Consider the following 17878-nt stretch of genomic DNA (forward strand, 5'->3'; position numbering starts at 1 on the left):
GGATGGAATACTGCCTAACTCATTCTAGGAAGCCAGCATATCGCTGTTACCAAAACCAGCTAAAGACACTACAGAGAAAGAAAATTACAGACCTATATCCTTCATGAACATAGATTCAAAAATCCTCAACAAAATTCTAGCCAATAGAATTCAACAACATATCAAAAAAATAATTCACCATGACCAAGTGGGATTTATACTAGGTATGTAGGGATTAAAAAAAAAAAATGGATGGCTCAACATTAGAAAAACAATTAATGTAATCCACCACATAAATAAAACAAAAGACAAGAACCACATGATTTTATCAATTGATGCAGAAAAGGCATTTGTCAAAGTTTAACACCCATTCATGATAAAAACTCTCAGCAAAATAGGAATAGAAGGAAAATTCCTCAACATAATAAAGGGCATTTATAGAAAGCCAACAGACAACATCATCCTAAATGGAGACATTCTGAAAGCATTACCCTTGAGAACAGGAACCAGACAAAGATGCCCCTTATCACCAGTCTTATTCAATATCAACATTGTGCTGGAGGTCCTAGCCAGAGCAGTTAGGCTAGATAAAGAAATAAAGGGCATCCAGATTGGTAAGGAAAAAGTAAAAGTATCTCTATTTACAGATGACATGATCTTACACACAGAAAACCCTAAAAAATCCTCAAAAAACACTACTGAAACTAATCAAAGAGTTCAGCAGAATATCAGGATACAAGATAAACATACAAAAATCAGTTGGATTCCTCTACACCAACAAAAAGGACATCAAAGAGGAAATCACCAAATCAATACCATTTACAGTAGCTCCCAAGAAGATAAAATACTTAGGAATAAATCTTACCAGAGACGTGAAAGACTTATACAAAGAAAACTACAAGCCACTATTGAAAAAAATGAAAAGAGACCCACATAAGTGGGAAAACATACCTTGCTCATGGATAGGAAGACTTAACGTTGTAAAAATGTCTATTCTACCAAAAGCCATCTACAGATACAATGCAATTCCAATCCAAATTCCAATGATATTCTTTAATGAGATGGAGAAACAAATCACCAACTTCATATGGAAAGGAAAGAGGCCCCAAATAAGTAAAGCATTGCTGAAAAAGAAGAACAAAGTGGGAGGCCTCACTTTACCCGATTTTAGAACCTATCATACCACCACAGTAGTCAAAACAGCCTGGTACTGGTACAACAACAGACACATAGACCCGATGGAACAGAACTGAGAATCCAGACATAAATCCTTCCACATACGAGTAGCTGATATTTGACGAAGGCCTAAAGTCAGTTAAGTGGGCAAAAGACAACCTTTTTAAGAAATGGTGTTGGCATAACTGGATATCCATCTGCAAAAAAATGAAACAGGGCCCATACCTCACACCATGCACAAAAACTGACTCCAAATGAATCAAAGACCTAAACATAAAGTCTAAAACAATAAAGATCACAAAAGAAAAAATAGAGACAATGTTAGGAGCCCTAATACATGGCATAAACAGAATACAAAACATTACTAAAAATGCTGAAGAGAAACCAAATAACTGGGAGCTCCTAAATATCAAACACCTATGCTCATCCAAAGACTTCACCAAAAGAGTAAAAAGACTACCTACGGACTGGGAAAAAGTTTTTAGCTATGACATTTCCAATCAGCACCTGATCTCTAAAATTTGCATGATTCTGCTAAAACTCAACCACAAAAAGACAAATAACCCAATTAAAAAATGGGCAAAGGATATGAACCGGCACTTCACTAAAGAGGACATTCAGGCTGCTAAAAGACACATAAGGAAATGCTCAAGATCATTAGCCGTTAGAGAAATGCAAATCAAAACTATAATGAGATTCCATCTCACTCCAACAAGGCTGGTATTCATCCAAAAAACACAAAATAATAAATGTTGGAGAGGTTGTGGAGAGACTGGAACATGTACACACTGCTGGTGGGAATGTAAAATGGTACAACCACTTTGGAAATCAATTCGGTGCTTCCTTAAAAAACTAGAAATAGAAGTACCATACGATCCAGCAATCCAGCTCCTTGGAAAATATCCTAGAGAGATAAGAGCCTTTCCCTGAACAGCTATATGCACACACATGTTCATCGCAGCACCGTTTACGACAGCAAAAAGTTGGAAGCAACCAAGTTGCCCATCAATGGATGAATGGATAAACTATGGTATTATAGTCACACAAGGGAATACTACGCATCGATAAAGAACAATGTCGAATCCATGAAACATTTCATAACATGGAGAAATCTGGAAGACATTATGCTGAGTGAAATTAGTCAATTGCAAAAGGATAAATATGGTATAAACCCACTAAAAATATGGTATAAGACCACTATTATAAGAACTCAAGATATAGTTAAACAGAAGAAAATATTCTTTGATGGTTATGAGAGGGGGGAGGGAGGGAGGGACAGGAGGGATATTCACTAATTAGATAGTAGATAAGAACTATTTTAGGTGAAGGGAAAGACAACACACAATACAGGAGAGGTCAACACAAATGGACTAAACCAAAAGCAAAGAAGTTTCCTGAATAAACTGAACGCTTCAAAAGCTACTGTGGCAGAGGTGGGGGTTTGAGGACCATGGTTTTTCAGGGGATGTCTAAGTCGATTGGCATAATAAAATCTATTAAGAAAACATTCTGCATCCCACTTTGGAGAGTGGTGCCTGGGGTCTTAAACGCTAGCAAGCAACCATCTAAGAAGCATCAGTTGGTCTCAACTCACCTAGAGTAAGGAAGAATGAAGAACACCAAAGACACAAGATAATTATGAGCACAAGATAATTAAGAGACAGAAAAGACCACATAAACCAGAGACTACATCAGCCTAAGACAAGAAGAACTAGATGGTGCCCGGCCACAACCGATGAGTGCCCTGACAGGGAACACAACAGAGAGCCCTGAGGGAGCAGGAGAGCAATGGGATGCAGTCCCCAAATTCTCATACAAAGACCAGACTTAATGGTCAGACTGGGACTGGAGGGACCCTGGAGCCCATGGTCCCCACACCTTCTGTTAGCCCAAGACAGGAACCATTCCCAAAGCTAACTCTTCAGACAGGGATTGGACTGGAATAGGGGATGGAAAATGATACCGGTGAAGAACAGACTTCTTGGATCAAGTAGACACATAAGACCATGTTGGCATCTCCTGTCTGGAGGGGAGATGAGAGGGAAGAGAGGGCCAGAAGCTATCCGAATGGACACGAGGAGAGAGAGTGGAGGGAAGAACTGTGCTGTCTCATTGGAAGGAGAACAATTAGGGATGTATGGCAAGGTGTATGTAAATTTTTGTATAAGAGACTGACCTGATTTGTAAACTTTCACTTAAAGTACAATAAAAATTAATTAAAAAACAAATGTGACTCATGAAACCATTTCAGGGAATGCTCTAACCAAGGCTGAAAATGCTCATTAATTAAGGGAAATGTTAGGAAATGCCTGCCTCTTTACAGAAAATGTGCATAAGAGAAAGCCAGGGAATTTTGGAGATTTATGAAAGTCTCAGATCATATTTTCCTCATAAATTCTGATGATCATTCCCTCCTATTTTATGTAGGATGATGAAAAGTAAGGAATACTAAGACAGAGGTCCCCAGGCTGCAGAAAGTTCCAGTGCCTCAAGCAGCTTGCTTGGCATGCCCAGGAGCTTTACGTTAACATCCTAGTTCCCTTGCTTGACAAGCCCCGTAGCTTTACATTAATATCCTGGTTCCCCTTTTTTGCAACTGTTGCCCACAACTAGAGGAAATTGGCAGAAACTGGTTTAGGTGCCACATTAACATTCTGGATAACCTTTCAGCTCATGAAGTACCTCATGCATAGTAACATCCCCACCTTTGGGTGGAGTTTAACCACGATTTTCTGAACATGCAATACATGAAGTTATACGTAAACTCCATTGTGCCTGTGTAGTATGATTAAGACTGTTGCAGATGTAAGTTGTATGAACTTCCCGCTTGTAAACCCAATAAAAGTAACCTTTCCTCTTGCCCTCAATGAGCAGTCTCGGAGGCAGCGGCACCGACTGTTCCTTTCCTTGCACAATGAAATAAAGGTACCTTTCTAATCTCTTAAAAAAAAAATTTTAAGGGTAATCGCTTACAGGATAAAAATAGTTTCTGGAATATCTATAACTGCTTACAGGGAACAAAAGGAACCAGGAAAAATCTATTCAGCAAAAAAAAAAAAAAAACAGCCACTCAGAGAATACCAAACATAAAACAATTCAACTACCCCATGTGTGGGAGTAACTTAGTCTTCTCTGATGTGCTAATATGTTTTTGCTTTTTCTCTCCATGTATTTATGCTGAATCTTATGGAGTCTTATGACATAGGCAATGAACTGCCCTACCTATCTCACTTCTCTTCTCTTCTGGGGCCACAAAGGCCATGTTGGGATCCTCTTAATAGGAACTCTATCTTTGCCTGCTGTCTGCTAGGGCAGAAGCTACAACCAACAGCTGTCAGCTGGCCCAGATGCTCAGGCAGTCCTTCAGTTAACCTCCCTGTCTTCTATTTTTCAGCCTGCTCTTTCTCCTTTCTGAGCTCCAAATTTTGTTCTCACAGTTTTTCCATTCCCTCCCCCCGACAGTGTTAGGTTTAAGGTCACTTGGCTCTGTTTTTGCTTTATCTATATAATCCTGCCTGCTTCATGTTTCCAAAAAATTCCTTAAAAATGCCCGGCCCACTAAATGGCATCGTTAACTGTTTTCTAGCGCAGCTTTACTTTTTTTTCTTCTTGTCATAGTGTATACTTTTAGTTATTTCATTGGAGGACAGGAGCTAAACACATGGGGTCAAGCCATCATATTAAATTGGAAGTCCATCTACATACTTTCTGTTGTATTTTTTGTTTGTTTGTAATCAAAGCTCTAGAAGCAAGTAGTTTCTTAAATTTTATTATTTTACACAGCTTGTTAGGAGAAACAGTGGTTACCAAACTTCTCTCCTCTAGTCCCTCTTACCCAGAGCTGATTCTTTGGGTATCTCCTGCCATATCTCCAAATCACAGCCTTGTAATTGCAACTTTCTGACTTTTCAGTTTGAGACATTATCTATAGACCTCCCACTAGAGAAGATGAGAATACAGTCCTGCCCTATCCTCCTGCCCCCACCACACACACAGGCATGCTTCCCCACCCCTCTCATTCGAATATGGTTACATGTAATTTTGGTCAAACCTATATTGAGTGTTTACATTATGGTACCTATGTTTGCTCTTCAAAGTTGAGTCATATAGTAAACTATGATTGCTTTTCCCACTAGACTTTGTTCTTTCTTGTTTTTTATTTTATTTTGGTAAAAAATATAACAAAAAATTTGCAATTTTAACCATTTTTGAGGGTACAATTCAGTGACACTAATTACATTCACCATGTTGGACAGCCATCACGACTATCCATTTCCAAGATTTCCGTCATCCCAAAGAGTAACTTGTTGCCCCTTCAGCAAGAATTTCCCATTCCCCACCCATCTAGCCTCCAGTAACCACTAATAAACTTTTGTCTCTATGCATTTGCCTATTCCAGATATTTCGTATACCTGGGATCATACAGTATTTGTCTTTTTGATTCTGGTTTATTTCACTTAGCATAATGTTTTGCTAAATTTTCCTTTTCCTGGTATAAATAATTATTGGCTTTTTCATTAGTAATTTTCCATTTACTGTACTTGTAAGTCAATGCTAAATTCTTTGCCAGTTTTCTAACTCTCTTCCCAACCCATTCACTGCATCAAATATTCTACCTCTTTCATCTTCTTGATGAAATCTCTCCCTGACCCTCCTGGCCTGCTATCCTTTGAACTACCCACTTCTCATCTTGGGATCTTCCTTCACCATCATCCTGGGGATTTCACTGGCCTCGCTTCTGTGTTAGATTCCTGTTTCTTATAGCCCGTATCATCCTGTTTCTTGGTTTACTCCCTCATTTTGGTGGAGCACAGGGAGGCTATGTGGGAGAAAAGAATTTTGAAACTTTAGTTCCTGAAACTATTCTACTCTTATGCTTGACTGAGAGTTTGTTTGAATATATATTTTTCATACTATATAGGAAAATATTTTTTAAAAAGCAATAGTTATATGGAAAAATCACTTAGCATTTTCCTAAATGTAAACAACCAAACTCTGAATCCCAAGGATCAGCCCCTTCTGCTCCTCTTCAAGAGGTTTGAAAATCCACAAATCTTCAGTTTAAAATAGATGAATTTAACAGTTCTATTTCTTTTATATCTTTAAATAGGGATCCCTCTGTGATGACTGTTTGGTGACCAATTGCTGTCTTCCGTGTTCTCTTTGCCAAATAAAGAGAGACATCAGAAGAAGGATAGCCACGCGTACTTTCTAAACAGCTAATGGTGAGTCAATGCAAACGTTCCTCCCAGAATCTGTGGATTTTTAGAAATATAGTTAAGGGCTTGGTAAATTATTCATTGTTTTGGATAACAATTCAGTAATAACAATTCCTTAAGTCACCCAAAATGTTATCTTAATGTAAAGATTAATTTTTATTTCTTCTCATGAAGAAGACAGCTTTATACTTTGAAATGATATTTAGTAAATAAAGAAATAGTAAATTTTCTAGACTTCTCAGAATTCTGTTGGTCCATTGATGAAGCCCTGACAACTTGTAAAATACTAAATACTATGATAAGATACAAAAAAAAGTAGAAATCATGCCCCTTCTTGAGACAAATTTACACAGAAGATTGGCAAATAATAAAAGAGTAGAGCAAATGAAAATTATGTATTATGTAATATTTGGATTGATGGTTTGCATAAAGTATCTATCAAAGTGAGATAAGGTTAAATAGAAAAGTCCTATTAGAGAAGGTGAGCTTAGAAAGAGCTGGATATAAAATTTAGAATATTTGGATATATATAGAATTTCATAATCTGAAATTCAATCAAGTCGTTTTCAACTAATTGTTCCAAGATTCTCAGGATTAGCTATTGGGAGTGTAGTGAAGTGGAAATCGACAGGTTATAGGCAATTCTCTATAGAATACATCTTAAGTATGCAGGAAAAAATTATTTTTTTCCATTCTTTCCAATATCCCACTCCCTTTCTCAAGTGAGTAAGGGCTTTGCATAGGTTAAGAGCAATAACTCTTAGAAGATATGTAAATATATATATATAGCAAATAATGTACCAAATATCTAATATTAGACAAAATGCTGTGCTGTGAGGAACAGAAATAAGTAACTGGTCTCCTTGCCCTTAAAGTCTTTAACCTCAAAAAAGAGGGAATTAGACAAGTCCCTAATAAAGTGCACAGTTTGACTAATGGGTTTAGACACAATGCTGGTATGTTCAGTGGAGGAAAAGATTGCACCCTGTGAAATGCACAAGTGAAAATTCCTTCAAAGAAGTCATTTTCAACCCTAAAGAAGAAGTGCATATTAGGACTCCAACAGGAAATACCCAGAAAAATAAGTGACACTCAAATTATGGTAATTCAAAGATTTAATAAAGACTACTTACAAAGACCATGGTGTTTTCAGTCACCTCATATGCATGTGAAAGCTGGATGATGAATAAGTACGATCCAAGAAGAATTGCCATCTTTGAATTGTGGGGTTGGCAAAGAATATTGAATATACCATGGACTGACAAAAGAACGAACAAATCTGTCTTGGAAGAAGTAGTAGCAGAATGCTCCTTAGAAGCAAGAATGGTGAGACTATGTCTCACATGATTTGGACATGTTATCAGGAGGGATCAGTCCCTGGAGAAGGACATCATGCTTGGTAAAGTAGAGCGACAGTGAAAAAGAGGAAGACTGTCAGCAAGACAGGTTGACACAGTGGCTGCAACAATGGGCTCAAGCATAACAAGGATTGTGAGGATGGTGCAGGACCAAGCCTGTAAGTAAGGGAGAAACATGGATAGAGCTATACCCCAGAAAAATTAACCCAATAATGGTACATAGCACAGACTCCATAGGGTGAGGCCAGAAGCAAAGATGTGGAGTTAGATTGCCACAGGAATTCTTATTTAAATAAATACATGAAGCAATATGCATAGAATATCTTCCTACACTTACATGAGCCCTGCCATCTGATCTTTTTTTTTTTTTAAACCTCAGGGAAATTATCTCACTAAATCTGTTAACATATATGATGTAAAATGTCCTGACTTCTCAAATCAACTTGGGTCCTACACTGTTGTTGTTGTAGTGATTGTTAGGTGCCATCAAGTTGGTTCTGAAACACAGTAACCCTATGTACAACAGAAGGAAACACTGCCCGGTCCTGCACCATCCTCGCAATCCTTGTTATGCTTGAGCTCATTGTTGCAGCCAATGTGTCTATCCATCTCATTGTGGGTCTTCCTCTTTTTCGTTGATTCTCTCCTTTACCAAGCATGATGTCCTTCTTCAAGGACTGATCCCTCCTGATAACATGTCCAAAGTATGTGAGACGTACGTAGTCTTGCCAACCTTGCTGCTAAGGAGCATTCTGACTGTACTTCTCCCAATACAGATTTCTTCGTTCTTTTAGCAGTCCATGCTATGTTCAATACTCTTCGCCAACACCACAATTCAAAGGTGGCATTTCTTCTCGAATCTTCCTTATTCATTGTCCAGCTCTTGCATGCATATGAGGTGATTGAAAACACAGTGGCTTAAGTCAGGCACACCTTAGTCTTCAAAGTGATATCTTTTTTTTTTTTTTTAAACACTCTAAAGAGATCTTTTGCAGCAGATTTGCCCAATGCAATGTGTCCTTAGATTTGCCTGCTTCTTTCATGGGTGTTGACTGTGAATCCAGATAAAATGAAATCCTTGACAACTTCAATCTTTTGTCCGTTTATCATGGTGCTGTTCATTGGTCCAGTTGTGAGGATTTTTGTTTTCTTTATGTAATCCATACTGAAGGCTGTGGTCTTTGATCTTCATCAGTAAGTGCTTCAAGTCCTCTTTGCTTTCAGCAAGCAAGACTGTGTCATCTGCATATCACAGGTTGTTAATGAGTCTTCTTCCAATCCTGGTGCCCGTTCTTCTTCACATAGTCCAGCTTCCTGGATTATTTGTTCAGCAAATAGATTGAATAAATATGGTGAAAGGATATAACCCTGACACACACCTTTCTTGCATTATTTACTGACAATATAACCTTACATATATAAATGTCTGGAATGGCAGAAGCAAGAGACAAAGAACAAAGAATAACAGCATGATTTATGTTAAAAATACATTGATACAAAGGGACACAGGAGCCATCTGAAAAAGCTCCCAGTAACCCAAACTAGGATTAAAGCAACAAAATAAAGCAGCATTGAATTGTAACCCAAAGCATGAAATAAATAGTCTTGAGTCCATACTGGCATAAATAAATGATTAAATCAATGAATGCGGAGAATAGACACATCTCTCACACAGGAAAATTTCAAATAATTTATGGACATACTGGGCCCTCAAGGAGGAGGAACATGGATCCTCACTGCTTAAGTGTGCGCTGTGCACAGTGACTTCCTTCCAAAGAGTACGGCAGGGAAATGGAGAAAAAAGAATGACTTCAATGGAGAAACCTGATACACCTACCTCAGCCAGGTGATCAGAGCTGACATCATCCACGATAACTCACATTGTTAGCATATACCTTGATAAGACGTGATGAGAATGGCACTTTACCTTTGTGGTCTTCCTCCAAAAACCTCACTAATTCCAGTCTAACCATGAGAAAAATATCAGACAAACCCAAAGTGAGGTACACGCTACAAACTGCCTCACCCGCACTCCTCAAAACTGTCAAGCGCATCAAAAACAAAGAAAGTCTGAGAAATTGTCCTAGTTTCTTAGGATGTTAGGAGACACACAACTAAATGTAATATGATATCCTGGATGGATCCTGGAACAGATAAAGAATATTCAGTAAAAACTAAAGAAATCTGTGTAAAGTAAGGACTTTACTTAGTAATAATGTATCAACATTGGTTCATTAGTGTGACAAACTTACCATAGTAAGACATTAGGGGAGACTGGGAGCAGGGTATATGAGAACTCTGTGCTATCTTCGCAACTGTTCTGTAACTCTAAAATGATTCTAAAATTAAGTTTATAAAATATAAAGTGTATGTTGATAAAATTCATACCTATGTTTTGTGTATCCCTAACAGGCAGAAAGCTCTTACTGAAGCAACTAAAATCAGCAGACACCTCTTCAACTTCTCCGCCTTTTGCAACTGAAATATGATGAACGAGTTTCATCACAACTAATGGAAGAAAAAAATCGCATTTTTTACTTATCTTATTTGAATGCTGCCCCTTAGTTGTGCTAAATGGTCCACCTTAGTTTTCCCTCACTTTCATGCTATCAAATTTTCTGGCTTATAGCTTTTGAAGATTACATTTGCAATATAAACCAAATTAAAGATTTTTTAACAAGATTCTTTGTGCTTCTTTACTCTTATTAAATGGCCTTGTGTCATTAACTAACTTCAAGGGTCAGTCTCAAAATCTCATAATTTGATTTTGCAGCTGGAGATCTTGGTTCTTAAGCAACTATCTTGTTTTCATTTAAGAACATTAAGGAAAAAAAAGTCTACAGGTGACTGTTTCAGGACAATTATGGAACATTTAGTCAACACATTTGCTCCTGCTCATGTCTATAATTATTGTTAATGCTGAGAAAACAAGACTTTATGCAAATGACACACTATGCCCTGCTTCCAAACTGCAAGACTGAGAGTTTGTTGGGTTGTTATTTTCTTTTCCTCTTGAATATGAGGAATCAGAGCAAGTAAAAATTCAATTATCAAATTCAATTTGGCTCAATTTGGGTTACATATCGAAGGATAAATGCATGATATAACACATTTTTTTCCACATTTCTTATCCTATGTGACTGATCTGCAACATTCTACATTGATGAAACTCTCCCCCAATTCCCCTTAGTTGTCCTCCTACACTTTCAAGTCCATTTCGTTTATTGATGGCAAATAATCCACCTTATAGGTTGTCCTAGTTTCCTAGGGTTGCCATAACCAAATTCCACAAAGTGGGTTGCTTGAAAGGACAGAACTTCATTTTCTCTCAGTTCAGCTTTTGCATGCCTATGAGGCAATAAAAACACAATGGTTTGAGTCAGATGCACCTTAGTACTCAAGGTGACATCTTTTCTTTTTAATGCTTTAAAGAGATCTTTTGCAGCAGATTTGCCCAATGCAATGAGTCTTTTGAATTCTTGACTGCTGCTTCCATGGGAGTTGATTGTGGATCCAACTAAGATGAAAGCCTTGTTGACAATTTCAATCTTTTCTCTGTTTATTATGATGTTCCTTGTTCAGTTAAAAGGATATCTGTTTGTTTTTTTTTTTCATGTTGAGCTGTAATCCATAGTGAAGGTTGTAGTCTTTCATCTTCATCAGTAAATGCTTCAAGTCTTCTTCATTTTCAGCAAGCAAGGTTGTGTCATCTGCATATTGTAGGCTGTTAATGAGTCTTCCTCCAATTCTAATGCCTTGTTGTTCTTGTAATCCAGCTTCTCAGATTATTTGCTCAGCATACAGCTTCAATAAGTACGATGAAACAACACAATCCTGACACACTCCTTTCCTGATTTTAAACCACGCAGTATCCCCTTGTTCTATTCTAATGCCTGCCTCTTGGTCTATGTACAATCTCCACATGAACACATTTATTGTTTGGAATACCTATTCTTTGCAATGTTATTCACAATTTGATACTATTCACACAAATACCTTTGCATAGTCAATAAAACATGGGTAAATATCTTTCTGGTATTTTCTGCTTTTAGTAAGATTCATTTCACTTTAGTAATGACATCTCTCATTCCATATCCTCTTCTGAATCTGGCTTGCACTTCTGGCAGCTCCTTGTTCATATATTGATGCAACAGTTTTAGAATTATCTTCAGCAAAACTTTAGTTGCACGTGATGTTAATATTATTTGATAATTTCCACATTCTGATGGATCACCTTTCTTAGGAATGGGCACAAACATGGATCTCTTCAAGTCAATTGTGAAGGTACCTCACCTTCCAAATTTCTTGGCTTAAACAAGGGAGGGCCTTCAGCTTTGCATCCTTTTGCTAAATTTTTATTCCCCCAGTTCCTGGAGCCTTGTTTTTCACCAATTCTTTCAGGGCAGCTTGGACTTCTTCTTTCAGTATCATGGGTTCTTAGCATATGATACCTCCTGAAGTGGATGAACATCAATTCTTTTTGGTATAGTGGCTCTGTGTATTCTTTCCCTCTTCTTTTGATGCTTCCTGCATCATTCAAAATTTTGTGCATAGAATCCTTCAATATTGCAACTCAAGGCTTGAATTTTTTCTTCAGTCCTTTCAACTTGAGAAATGACTAGCTTGTTTTTCCCTTTTTGTTTTCTAACTCCAGTTCTTTGCACATTTCATTACAATACTTTACTTTGTCTTCTTGAACTGCCCTGTGAAATCTTCTGTTCAGCTCTTTTACTTCATCATTTCTTCCTTTGGCTTTAGCTACTCTATGTTCAAGAGCAAGTTTCAGAGTCTCTTCAGATACCCATTTTGGTCTTTTCTTTCCTGTACTTTTTAATGACTTTTTGCTTTCCTCATGTATGATGTCCTTTATGTCATCCTGTAACTCATCTGATCTTTAGTAGTTATTGTTCAATGCATCAAACCTATTCTTCAGATAGTCTTTAAATTCAGGTGGAATATACTCAAAGTCACATTTCAGCTCTCATAGACTTGTTCTAATTTTTTTTAGCTTCAACTTGAACTTGCATACATGCAATTGATGGTGTTCTGCAGTTGGCCCCTGACCTTATTCTGACATCATGATAAATGAGAGAATATTGATGTTTTCAAGGATTTCATTTTACCTAGATCCACAATCAACGCTCATGGAAACAGCAATCAAGATATCAAATGATGTATTGCATTGGACAAATCTGCTGCAAAAGACTTTTTTAAAGTATTAAAGAGCAAGGATGTCACTTTGAGGACTAAGGTGTGCTTGACCCAAGCCGTGGTATTCTCAATCATGTCATATGCATGGGAAAAAGAAGACAGAAGAAGAATTGATGAACTTCAACTATGGTGTTGGTGAAGAATATTGTATATACACCATGGACTGCCAGAAGAACAAACAAATCTGTCTTGGAAGAAGCACAGCCAGAACACTCCTTAGAAGGGAGGATGGCAAGACTTCATCTTATGTACTTTTGACATGTTATCAGGAGGGACCAGTCACTAGAGAAGGACATAATGTTTGATAAAGGAGAGGGTCAGCAAAAAAGCGGAAAACCCTCAACTAGATGGATTTACACAGTGGCTGCGACAATGGGCTCAAACAGCAATGATTATGAACGTGGAGCAGGGCCAGGCGATGTTTTGTTCTGTTATCCCCAAGGTTGCTCTGTGTCTGAACCAACTCGACACCACCTAACACCAACAGCAGAGATTTTGATTGTCAGAACTGAGAAGAGGGGTGCTACTAGAATCTAGTGGATAGAGGCCAGAGGTGCTCCTAAACATCCTACAATGCACAGCACAGCCCCCACAATAAAGAGCTATCCAGTCTAAAATGTCAGTAGTCCCAAAGTTGTGGAAACCTTCCATAGGTGAACTTATCCATAACCCTATTTAAAGTGAATCCCTCCACTAGGTTTCTTCCCCTCTTGTCTACTAAAAATGTCACTCTTATAAGAATCTTCTCCTCGCCTCAGAAGAAAAAATGATCTCTTACCCTAACCTCGCCTGTCATCTTCCATTCTACTGGTTTGCTCCTTTTGGGAAAACTCCCCAAAAGAGTTGATCATATTCACTGTCTCCAGTTCTTCTCTTCCCATTTTCTCTTATCCATTCCAACCAGGGTTTCACTCCCATCATTTCATTTGACTTTCATCAAGGTCACAATAACCTCCACATTACTAATTCTGATGACTGTCTCTCACTCATCTTACTTGATTTATGAACATGATAATTGGTCACTCACTTCTTCTTGATACACTTTTCTCATCTGGCTTCTAAGACACCGCACTCTTCTGATTTTCTGCTTATCACAATGAGCAATGCTTAGGCTCTTGTTAGGTCCTCAAGACCTCTTAAAGTTGGAGTTGACTCAGTACTCAGTCCTCTCTATTCATTCCTTGGTGATCTCATACAATCTAATGGATTTAAATTCCATCTATACGTCAAAGACTCCCAGATGTACATCTCCAGCCCAGTCCTCTTTCCTCAACTCCAGACCAATATATTCAACTCCCTACTGGATAGCTCCACTGGTTATCATGTGTTCAAAACTGAGCTCTTAATCTTTCACCAAAAAACTGCTCTTCCCCACTCAGTAGGTGGCAACTCTGTCTTTCCAGTGGCACCGGCCAAAAACCAGGATCTAGCTCTTTTTTTCCCTTTCTACATCCAATCATCAGGAAATCCTTAGCTCTACCTTCAAAACATATCCAGAATCCAACGCTTCTCAAAGCATACACTGTTACCACTTTCATCTGCAGTAGTGCATAAATAACTAATGTCCCTACTTCTATTGTTGCTTACCTAAAGTTTATTCTCAGTCCAGTAGTCAGAGTGGGTCTTTAAAATATAAGTCAGATCATGTCATTCTTCTGTTCAAAGTTTTCCAATGGCTTTCCCTCATTTTACTTAGAGAAAAGTCAAAGCCCTTACAATGACTTACACAGACCTATATGACCTGGTCCCCATTACTCGTCTATCACATCCCCTACCTCTCTTCCCTTTGCCCATTCCATTCCACCCACACTGACCTCCTTGCTCTTCTTCAAACATAAAAGGCACGTGCCTATCTTAGGGCCTTTGCATTAGCCATCCCCTCTACCTCTGATGCTCTTCCCTCAGATGGCTGCATGGCTATTTCCTTATCTCCTTAAAGTTTATGAGAAGGTGACAAGGAGCAATGAGGACCACCCCAGCCACTCATTTAATGATACAAACTGCCTCTCACTTTTCTGCATTGCTCACTTTTCTTTTCTCCATAGCAGTCATAGCCTTTCAACATATTACTAATTTTATTTATTTATTAATTGCACTGTTTATTAGCTGGTTTCCCCACTCGAATGTAAGAGAAAATATAGGAAAAGAATTCTATTTATCCATGCAATATCCACAATTTACTATACTTTTGTCCTGTTTCCAAAGGAATTTCCACCAACACTAAGCTGCATTTCTCCAATCTTCTTCTCTCTCATATATGAATGCAAGATACTGTCTTATTGAAGCAACCTGGAATAAAAAACAAACTTACTGCGTCCAGTTGATTCCAATTCATAGTGACCCTGTAGGACAGAATAGAACTGCCCCATGGAGTTCCCAAGGCTGTAATTTTTATGGAAGCAGACCACCTCATCTTTCTCCTGTGGAGTGGCTGGGTTGGAACCAACAACATTTAAAAGCAGCCAAGCACTTAACCACTGCGCCACCAATGCTCCTGGAATAGTATGCAGTTTGGTTATTTCAACTGACATTAGTAACTAATTAAAATAAATAAGTGTAACTATTGTGATAATGGAAACCCTGTGGTGTAGTGGTCAAGAGCTACATCTGCTAACCATAAAGGTCAGCAGTTCGAATCTCCCAGGCACTCCTTGAAAATTCTATGCGGCAGTTCTACTCTGTCCTATAGGGTCACTATCGACTCCATGGCTACAGGTTTGGTTTTTGATTGTTGTGATAATGCTGTCAACATATAAACCTAGCAATTAAATAGTAAATTTTATCTAAACCAAAAAAAACCAAACCTGTTGCCATCAAGTTCATTCTGACTCATAGCAACCCTATAGACCATCCAAATAGTTTTAATGAGTTTTACATTCACAGAATACCAAAAGTGTGAACTGAAATAATAGCTGCGTGATGTGGATTATGACACAGTGGTTAAGAGCTTGGCTGCAGTTGGACTCCACCAGCCACTACTTGGAAATCCTATGGGGCAGTACTACTCTGTCCTATAGGGTCGCTATGAGTCAGAATCAACTCAACAGCAACAGGTGTGGTGTTTCAATGTGTATTGGGGCAATATCTTATTTTAAATATTAAATTTTGATTTTATATTATTTCATACATAATAATGGGGCTTTCCTATGTTTTCAATCTGAAAAAAAGTTTTGTTGACTTTTCAAAATGTCTCAAGTGTTCTATTTGGTTCATTTTGCAATATATGAACAACTGTATCTGGAGTTGCAACATGCTGATAGTTATTTTACATTGTAAAATGCCGTTTGGTACATGATTTTGTCCAAAATAAAACTGAATGATTATTTCCTTTAATAATTTAATATCATCTCTAAAATAATTGCTACTATCTCAAGTTCAGGTACCACCAGTCTAAGTTTTATTACCCTGGGACTGTTTTCCTTCTTTTTACCTTCTCCTCAAATGAAATTAGGCTGGTTCCTTTTCAAGGTGAAATGAGAGATTTCTTTGGCTGTGCTGTCAGGCAGGTTAGGGAGATGTGTGCAGAAGTCAGTCAGCAACTGTTGAGAGGTTATGAGGCTGACAATCTCATTTACCACTTGGTCAAAAAAAAAAAAAAGACAAAAAATGAGTAATTTTTAAATTTTCATTAAGTGGTCTATCTTTATCTAAAATTAATATTAAAAATAAACTGTATTAATGCAACCTTGTTTCAATAAAGTATTCAAGGATGTCCATGCCCGTGACTTCATATTACAGAATCAATTTTTCCTCAGGCTGGATTATTTGATTACATGATGACTACACTAAAACAGAAAAATACCATAACTTTTCCAAAAATTGGAAATGGTTGATAAAAAAGCTTTTTTTAAAACTGTTGAGAATTTTATACCCTTCCTTTCTCATCTTTATTTTTCTAGAATAAAGGTACAGGAACATCATATTTTTATTTGTATACTTAATTCTCTACTACTCCAAAACTGAGTTAAAGAACTACACAATAAATGAATTTTTACAAAATTTAAATTAAAAAAGTAGAGATAGTTACTGCCACTTACACTTTCCCAATGAAAATAACAAATAAGTCTGCAGTAGATATACTGACATTATTTTATGACATGTATATATGTTTATATTCATTTTATGACATTACTTAATATAGTATATAATATAATTTAATATAGTATATAATTGTTATCATTGTATAACAATTAAAGATGCAAGCGCTAGTGCCACACTCTTCCAGCACTTTGATTATATGACCTCAGCAAAAAACAACTTCTCTATGTTTCAGTTTCCTCATCTGTAAAATGTAGATATCACCCAACTCATAGGGCTGTCGTGGGGCTTAAATACAATAATACAGATAAAGCACTTTGAAGAGTTTCTCACACAGACCACTAAGCAAATGTCATTATCATCGTTATTACTGCAATTTTAAAAACATATCATGTTTGTGAGTCACTGCTTAGATAAACTACTTGAATCTTAAATCAGCACTTAGTGTTAGAATAAATTATGGTTCAAAAACAATCTGGCTGATTTAAGGATTTCAGCAGCTAACTGCTTTTCTTGGAAATTCATTGGATTCAAAGTTTATATAAAGTTAAAAGTTTACAAAAAGCATTATTCTTTTGCCACTACAAAACAATGTTGCTAACAGTTTTTCTGAAAGCATCACCAGATCTTCCCACATTCTAGTCCCTGATTTTTTGAAGTGTTGTAGCAACTTATAGTGCTGTTGCTGTTGTTGTTAGGTGCCATCGAGTCGGTCCCGGCTCATAGCGACCCTATGCACAACAGAACAAAACACTGCCCGGTCCTGAGCCATCCTCTCAATCGTTGTTATGCTTGAGCCCATTGTTGCAGGCACTGTGTCAATCCACCTTGTTGAGGGTCTTCCTCTTTTCTGCTGACCCTGTGCTCTGCCAAGCATGATATCCTTCTCCAGGGACT

General features: G+C 37.5%; 3 protein-coding genes across 6 annotated transcripts in view; all 3 read left to right on the top strand.

The window, feature by feature from the left end:
• Positions 1-17878, top strand: part of LOC126077021 (placenta-specific gene 8 protein-like) — a 224258-nt gene that overhangs the window by 92327 nt on the left and 114053 nt on the right. The window lies entirely within an intron of this gene.
• LOC126077023 (placenta-specific gene 8 protein-like) overlaps positions 1-17878 on the top strand; it is a 158448-nt gene that overhangs the window by 26517 nt on the left and 114053 nt on the right. For 2 of the 3 annotated variants that reach the window (XM_049885908.1, XM_049885907.1), the window contains exon 4: positions 6266-6380. In XM_049885908.1, coding sequence (XP_049741865.1) covers positions 6266-6370 — 105 coding nt within the window. In that variant the 3' untranslated portion in view covers positions 6371-6380. Of the gene's footprint in view, positions 1-6265; positions 6381-10144; positions 10415-17878 lie in introns of those variants that run through there. The other variant, XM_049885906.1, reaches the window with a different exon arrangement.
• LOC126077022 (placenta-specific gene 8 protein-like) overlaps positions 1-17878 on the top strand; it is a 158379-nt gene that overhangs the window by 26448 nt on the left and 114053 nt on the right. The window lies entirely within an intron of this gene.

This window comes from Elephas maximus, chromosome 5, assembly GCF_024166365.1.
Source record: "Elephas maximus indicus isolate mEleMax1 chromosome 5, mEleMax1 primary haplotype, whole genome shotgun sequence".
NCBI lineage: Eukaryota > Metazoa > Chordata > Mammalia > Proboscidea > Elephantidae > Elephas > Elephas maximus.